This window comes from Amia ocellicauda, chromosome 22, assembly GCF_036373705.1.
Source record: "Amia ocellicauda isolate fAmiCal2 chromosome 22, fAmiCal2.hap1, whole genome shotgun sequence".
NCBI lineage: Eukaryota > Metazoa > Chordata > Actinopteri > Amiiformes > Amiidae > Amia > Amia ocellicauda.
Window position 1 is genome coordinate 16,099,393 of NC_089871.1, and position 8,758 is coordinate 16,108,150.

The following is an 8,758-nucleotide window of genomic DNA, read 5'->3' on the forward strand; positions in this document are numbered from 1 at the left end:
TTGTTTGAAGACAAACACTGTGTGTACTCCCTTGGTCAACGCCAAGTTTGTTGAGATGCACCATGAAAGCAAAAGCTTTTTCCGTTTTGTTTGGAAGAAATATTTAAAATTAAAACTAATTCTGGATGTTTTAACACTCAGTTTTATGACATTTCCCACCCCACACACACACTTTCCAGAATTCATCGTAAGTCAATAAAACATGCCATTTGTGCCAGAGCTCAAGGTCAGAGCAATTGTGTGGATTTTAGCTTAATGCAAATAGCTGCATTTAAGGTGATGTAATGCGACTTAAAGGAAACACATGCTGTCATAAACAGCACACGCGCACACACAAACTCACACAGAAGAATTTAGTTAGAAGCTATTATATTTTAATATGTGACTGATTGTCAACTGCATTCCTACAAAAACGTCAAGTGTTGGCGTAGTCCTCAAACAGCACTTCAGATGAATACTTACAGATAAATATATAATAATATATTTATGATATTATTTTAAAAACTAGTCCGAACAACTGTATTTGCAGTCTTGGTCACATCCCATTGCCAAATATAACCCACACATTGTTGACTCCAGGATGTTCATATTGCTAAACACAAACCTGGGAAAACCATTCCACCCATTAAAGTCTCATCACTCAGCTTCTGTTTACAACAGAAATGTGTAGTTGACATGTTTGGTGTTCTCCAACTATTTATGGCTAGTGAGTATTATATTTATTACATTGTTTAGAATATTTCTCCTAAAAGCTGGTCTCTTCAGACACATTATTTTAAATAAATATTATAAAAATTATATTACTTGTATATGAAATTCCTGTCATATGCTGTATACAAGGTAGTGTGAAATGTAGGCTACGTAATGTGCAATGTACTTTAACACAAGGTCCTGAGATCTAGGGCCAAAAAAGAAATACTGCAGAGATCAATAATAAGTTACTTGTTATTATAACTGAGGTTATAACAAGGTCTTGCAACATGGGAAAATTGATTCGTAAGCCCCATTGACTATGTCATTTACAAGTGATGGGGTTCAAAATCTCACATATATGTTGTACCAGACCGGAATTTCTCCTACAGCAAAGTTTCTAATGCAGCCCAGAGAATTCTCCTTCACTTCATCACAGAGGACTTCTATTGGACTGAGGCCAAGGGTCTGAATAGGCTTTGAAATGTTTACTATGTCAACGCTATTCCCCTTGAACTTCCGGGGAACATTTATAATTGTGCGACGTGGTGATATTTGATAGATGTCCAGACGCATTCAAATTCCAGTTGCAGAACAACGTTGTCCAGAATATGTAATAGCGGCTATGATCTCCTGCGCATAAAGCAAAAGTTCCGAATCCAAACTAGGAGAAAAGAAACATCTATTGCCAGGGGGAGACATTTTGCAGATTATCCTGTCTGAAGCCCAGAGTGTGTAGATTTATCATTGCTCTACAGGATGTGCCCCAAATGAACTATGAATCATTTTTAGCAAGAATTGGGACAGTCAGTGTGAATCCACTTGTTCAAATTGCAATGCTGCAAACCAACCGACCAAAAAGTTACTGGAAATGTTACTGGTTGTGGATATGTTATGGTTAACTTACTGGTCCAGAGTTACATTTCTAGGTCAGAAGGCATGGATGAATTCCCTTAAATCAAATCCAATGTTTGAATCTCAGAACACGGCTTTTTATAACCCTCTGTGGCCTTATACCCACTTGGCACTTCCCAATTTCTTTCTCAGCAGCCAATGACTATTAATCATTTAGAAACAAACCAATCATATAATTTTATGGTGGCTAGTTCACATAATCAAAATGTGTGGCTTGCTTGTCCACTGGGATTGGCGTCAATTACTGTATCTTGAAAAATACAAGAAAAGCAAATAACAAATTACATGACATAATGTCAGAGGCCAAAGGTTACTACTCATAAAAGACACCATGGGGTACAAGAGTGTAATTTGCCTTTTCTGAGTAGGTCAAAAATGTTATTTGCACTAGGCCTTTGTTTAGTCTTTTTTTTTTAAACCGCCCACAAACTTTTGTTTGTGAACTTCTTTGTCAACCTACACAAATATGTGTCAAAGACATATATAAAGTAAGTCAGTGTAAAAATAGGATAACGAATATAAGTAACTTAATTTACCCAAAACCACAGCCGGGAGGCCGTTTAACAATGCGTAAGAGAGAGGTGACATTGCCACAACCTAATGGGTATTAAATAGAATGACGTGATGGTTGTGATAGTGATCTGTACTGTATCTAAAATAAATAAATACAATTGCCCATTAGGAGTTCTACAAATAGCAGCTGCCTTTTATAGTGCTAACAATATTAAGTAGGGTTGATACCTGCCCTTTAGAAATGTGTTTGGAATGTGAGTCTCAGAGTTCATTCATTATGAATCATACCTGTGGCACTTGACTGAAATAAGTCTCGGAAAGGAAGTGAACCACAAGCCTCAAAGCACATGATCTGCAGCATTGTAGGGCATACAGAGAAATATCTTTGAAGTGTTACATCATCAGAGAAGCCAAGGAAAAATTATTCAGGTGGGACATTAACTCGAGACTTAATAGCAGGTACTGGGTAAGCCTGGACAGACTCCTTCTGAGATAAGAAAATGAAAGAAATGCAGTGTATTAGTGACAGAGAAAACAAATGTATTAAAGTATGACAGGAAACAAACAAGAAAGTAGAGAAATGTGTCATGATATGTCCGGAATGTGATCGGACATCAAATGAAGGAGAACTATTATAAATAACCATAAAAAACTCTGGTTTATCGCTGTGTACGTACCAATAAAACCTTTATTCTGTGTTCCCAATTTTAAAGACTAGGAAACAGCATTTGGGGTGGGGTGGGGTGAGACAAGTGCTTTTGCTGACTTTAGCCAGATTTAGCCCGAATTTCTACCTACAAAATAAGTTGATTCATTAGGCCACATGTTTTTTCCCTTTTAGTTATATTATGTCTTCTGGAAAAAGCTTTTGAAACAGATCTACCAATATTAGATCTTTGTGTATAAATCTGTCAGGAGAAATCCCTCAAATTCCAGATATACCAAGATATATGTAAGTGAAGGAGAATTAGAATATCTTCGCCACTCACAGACAGGGTGTTGCTTAATAACTTTTAAGATGTAGACTGAAGGAAATAGAGCCAATTCACTTTGAAAGGGAGGGATAACTGTTTTGGACAATGTTATCTTCTAGCAAAGATGGGCCCAAGTCCCTGATGATAAAATGAAACAAACTACAGTATACATTCCATAAACAGTTCTCCACTTATTTGGAGCTGTAAAAGGTTACAGCTCTTCCAGGAACTCTGATATGTGGGTATTCCATAACAACTTCCAAGGGACATGCCCTCTCTAAACTCTCTAAACAAGTGATGCAGGCTCAAGTCCTCAGAGGAGAGGCGTGGCCTGCCAGGGCCTGCAATATAAGTGACAGCCGGCCTTGTAGGAATTCCATTCATAGGTTTTTCCACTGAATTCGAAGTATCCCATTCATCACATCAGCTTGTCATGCACTTACTGCGGAGAGCTGGGCATCTGGGTTTCTTCATCCCCTGTGTCGTGTTGTTTTGTTCGGCCCAAGAGCATACCAGACCATCTCTGGTGCCGACACGGGAGGCACTGCAGTTGGAAGCTGTCAAAAAAGGGATCCTGGACTCTTTGGGGCTGGATGCTCCACCAGTGCCGAGGGAAAGGGCAACGAGGGAAGAGCTGAGGAGGATGTATTGGGTCTACAAGGAGGAAAGTGAAAGATTGTGGAGGAACTCAAGCCTGGCCACAGACCGGTATCCGTCTGCTCAGAACTCAACCATTCTACTGCCAGCTGTGGGTGAGTTGAGACACAAATCAATTAATGAATATAGCAATGTGTAAGCAAGCTGACATTTTAAATTATGGTACAGCATCCAAAAAACTGTTAATTTTCGCATTAAGACTTTAAATTAGGTTTTGAAGGCTGTTTACATTAGTGGTATTTATTTTCCCTTTTTATTGTGGTTGTTGAGAAAAGTTCTGAGTTTGGCTTCTTCTTAGTATGGGTTGTTTTTAATCATTCTAGCATGTCTAGAAGATTATTTGAAATAAACATCATGCTAAACTGGGCAAAGATGAGAAAAGCGTGTTTCTGCTTTATCACACTTACTGTGTATATGTAGATTTAAATGTGTGAGAGATGGATATAAAAAGTCAGCATGTGCTTCATGTCCCATTAATAAAAAGCTTGTAGCTACTACTGCTGTCATTGTATGCGAATTTGCACAGCAAATACTGATGTGTCACATGATCCTCAAAAGCAAATTTGTTTTAATACTCATTTGGGTGAAATGCCTTTCACGTGATTTTGTTGAACTCTCAAATGCTTGAAAAGGGTAAACTATTGCCTCATAATTGTAGGCTGATTCAGTCCATGTGGATTTACCTTATCTGGAAAGACCAGAGTTTTAAAAGAAAGCCTCAGGACATTCCAGGACTTCACAACTTGCCATTGTATGAATTAGTGTGGTTAGAAACTTAAGAGCAACTGTACATGATGAGTCTTACTGCCTGAGACTGGAACCAAAAAACACTCTGTAAAGGAAGGCAGGAAAGTTCAGAAGAAGTGATGGCTCTTAATTAACAACTTTTAATACTAACATCCCCTTCCTTTGTTTCTATTTCCCTGCAGTCCAGCCACTCCATATGAAAACAGAGCAAAAGCAGGGCACTCAGGTCAGCCAGCGTTTCAGAGTGCTCTTCCACCGGACCGATCTGATCAGAAATGAGTTAAGCCTGGTTCGGGCTGAGCTGAAACTTTATGAACACTTACGAGAAGAAGCCAAAATCGAGGGGGTGGCAAATGAGACGCAAGTCAACGTCTACCAGCCCTGCAGTATGGAGAGGGGTTGCCCAGGGGAGGGGGCCATCCTGGTAGCTTCCAAAGTCCTGGACTCCGAAAACATCAGAGTGGACATCAGAGGTGTGGTGGAAGAATGGAGATCCTCTTCCCAGGAGACTTGGGAGCTTGAAGTGGAACTGGTCACTTGGTCTCCCAGGCAGACTCCCCAGATTGTCCTGGAGCTGGGACCCAGGGAGGAGGACAAGATGGGAGGGAAGGGGAGGACCAAGCGCTCGGCTGAGGAGGACTGCCAACAGGATGAGAGCAGGTGCTGCCGGAAGTCGCTCAGGGTCTCCTTCAAGGAGATTGGTTGGTCAGACTGGGTGCTGGCCCCCGAGACGTTCACCATGTACTTCTGCGATGGCTCCTGCCCCCACAACTACAAGCCGGCCAGCATGCATGCTCAGATTAAAGCACGGATGCACCACATCTCCAACGGGGCCACTCCGCCCCCCTGCTGTGTTCCTGCAGCCTACAAGCCTATGATCCTCATGCATTACGATAGCGAGGGCAAACCAACACTCTCCCCCTTTGAGGACATGGTGGTCAGCAAGTGCCACTGCGCCTGAGTGTTCTTTTCAGCTACGAGAAAGAGTAACCAAGTTGTTACATCCTAATTTTATTTTGTATGTATGTATTTATTTACCGTGGACAGTATTGCAACCCCCTTCAGTTATAGATGCTTTAATTTTCACAGGGTGTGAATGTTTTGCCTGCGGTTCAATCAGAATAAAAGTACATAGGACAGACAAAACAGTTGCATAAGAACTGCGTTTTCTGTGTGACCGTCAGAACCTGCACTATTGATATGCATGACTTAAAAACTTTAAATGTATTGCTGATTTGTGTATCCTTTTAAGTACCTTTTGAAGTTACCCCAACTGCCTTGAAATATTATAGTCGATATTAACTGAAGAATACTTAGTGGATAGTCTTTTAAGCCTGCATGAAAAGACAGGAATTCATTTGAATGTCTTTTGATTGCCACCTATGATGCTGCAGCAGCCGTCACTTTGTATGCAGATTTTTGCAGACAAACGTATGGAGAAATACAAGCACAATAAGCACTATAATTATTTTCCACACAGGTAAATAATATCGAGCTCTGATCAAACAGGTTGTCCTAGCAACTAATACAAAAGAGCCCATGTTCATTTAGTTTCCGTATGATGCATGAAAAATTATTTCCTTTTGGCAGCGATCTTTACTTGACCTCCTACTGCAACCCTTCTGTCTGCTTCACGCGGAGGAGAACTCCATTCTGACGCATTGCAGTACATTTTGAGTGCAATGGTTCAATTCCTGACCACTAACAGACAAGGCACGTTCTTCAGAACAAATCACAAGCCTATTTATTTACTTATTTATTGGTGTGTTGTATTTAATATCAAGTAGAACTGGTGCCTAGTTTTCAATCCATAGATGTCAGGGGAAAGGTGAAGGAGAAGTATCTAATAAGGAAAGTTAAAAACTCAAGTTTCGTGGGGAATTGAAAAATGCCTTCAATTGTTTTAAGAAGGTGCTGTCACTGTATATTTAAGTCAGGGATATTGTTCACTGATAGATGGGATAAAACAGTATTTGTTTACATCGTGGTACCCCAAACGTCAGTGCTTTTGGTTTATGTTCCACCCTGACCTCTTAAATAATTATGTTCTTAATCTTCAGCAAGCTTTGGATTAAAGAGATGCATGATTTTGGGGAGCGCCAGTTCACAATGATATGCAATAACTTGACAACAAAATAAAACATTTTATATCAATGTAATTTATTGTAATTTATTGATTATTTATAGGAAAAGCGAAAATGTTTGTATCCTGTGTTTTTATACCAAATGTATGCTGTTCTTATTTGTAAAGCTAAACATATTGTGCTTTATTTTTGTAATAAAAAGATGTTGTTTTAAAAAAAATGCATTAAGGCAGTATTTGTTTCTCGTGCTGTGTGGACATAACAATTAATTCATGAAATCACTGAATGTCAGCACCACATGGAGAGTTCCAGAAGTGGGTATGATACAGGTCTTGTTGAGTATCTGAGCTTGTCGCAGAATCCTTCATTGGGTTCTCCAGAGTTTACAAATGTTTCACAATGAAGACCCAGCCTATAAGCCCAGGGAGTCTGATGCTCATTGAAGGTTGGACCTTAGAGGTGTACCTGTGATAGCAGTTAAAATCCGAGGTACTCTACAATGGGAAATGAAGTCTGGATGTTGCTCTTAAAATTCACTGATTGAAAACACTCACAACCATGAACTTTTACCCACTGTTTTTTCACAAAAGACACTTCCACCCTTGCGGACTTGCTTAATTCCAATGGTACACCCTGAAAAATGGGCGATGTTGCTTGCGAGATGGATGAGTCTGCACGCTCTGTCCTCTCCAGTTCTGTGGAAACAACAGAAGTTGACTAACTTGTAAGATGACTCACTTGGCCCTTAATTTCTATGTAAAACAAATTGTTAAATAAACAGAGGAGAACAGCATATGTATGTTGGGCTGATCTTCAGGCAGACACTCTGTAAAGTATTACGCGAAACCGCAAAAGCAATATTGGTAGCGATTTGGTATATTTTTTTTCGTATTGTCATCAGTTGATCTTGTATTGTATGCAAGCAGCATTTTGGGGGAGCAGATATTGTGTCATCACAGAACAGATAGCACATTTCCCCTTCCTTGTAACTGAAACCGTGACTCCTACACCTTGTATCAATGTTCATTTGGCTAAGGCAGAACTTCCCTGCTTCACTTTCACTTCAAGTGAAAGTAGAGAGAAAATTGAGAGATTGATAACAATAGACATGTCTATACTAGTAGTAACAAATAGTTGCTGCTAATATTATTGCTACTACAACATCTACTAACAACTACTACTACAATTAATAATAATTAGTCATATACTCAGAATAAGTCAAATGAACTACCACAGTGAAAACTAGTGGAATTTAGTACACCTAAAAAATACACTTTTCAATTCTACAACAGTATTTCAGTTTGGTAGTATTTATTTACTAACATTTTGGTAGCAGAAAAGCCACACGCATTTTCAAGCAAGTAGGCCTTGTGTGACATATGTTGAATTCAAAACCTTCAAAACTGTGCTGTCAAAGACACATCATGGTAACAAACCCTTAACAATCTCCCACAATGCACATTGGCATTTTAAGTCAGTAAGATTGAGAAGAAGAGACTGTTGAACCAATACAGAAAAGTCCCAGTGATTCAAACCAATATAGTGTCCAATCCAAAATGGCCCCAATTATACAATAAAATCCACTGCTCAAAAAGACCAGTGCCCCGATGTGGGGGGGTCTGCACATTCTTCCAAGTCTAGGAGAGTGATGTCACCATAACAGGTTCACAAACACATTGAGTCTTGTCACACTGGCCCACTCTAAACACTGGATGAACTTGATTCAGGCCAGAGCATCACTGAATTATATCCAGTTAGACAAGGTGTAGAGAATGAACATCAATGAGACCACTTAGTGCCGGACTCCTCCCAGTGTTATCTAATCTAGGCAACTTAATTAAGGCAAGCCTTTATAATGACATTCCTGTGCCATACATACATACTGAAACAAGTAGGAAATTGCCCCCCCCCACCCCCCAAACAAAAAAAACAAACAAACACAAAACTCAACCAAAAACAACCTGATGGAAAGCTAAAAAGGTACCTGTTGACAAAATAAACCTTTGTATCAAGGTCAGATGTCTGGATAGGATGTGAAAAATGCTGTATCAGTAAGTAGTTTAGCTTAATGTTGACTGCTTTCTTTATCCTTGATAATCTCTGTGTTCTTTGGCCTTGACCTCAGACTCAGTTTACAGTCGGGAGGAGTTGTAAACTGACAAATTACTTTGATCCCTG

At 39.6% G+C, this 8,758-nt stretch overlaps 1 protein-coding gene across 1 annotated transcript; it reads left to right on the forward strand.

Moving 5' to 3' along the window:
• Positions 1-3,513: 3,513 nt before the first annotated feature.
• On the forward strand, positions 3,514-6,740 carry gdf15 (Growth differentiation factor-15). The gene is made up of 2 exons (XM_066696325.1): positions 3,514-3,844; positions 4,661-6,740. The coding sequence occupies exons 1-2, from the start codon at positions 3,526-3,528 to the stop codon at positions 5,455-5,457; spliced, it is 1,116 nt and encodes a 371-aa protein (XP_066552422.1). The 5' UTR covers positions 3,514-3,525; the 3' UTR covers positions 5,458-6,740.
• The last annotated feature ends 2,018 nt before the right edge of the window (positions 6,741-8,758 follow it).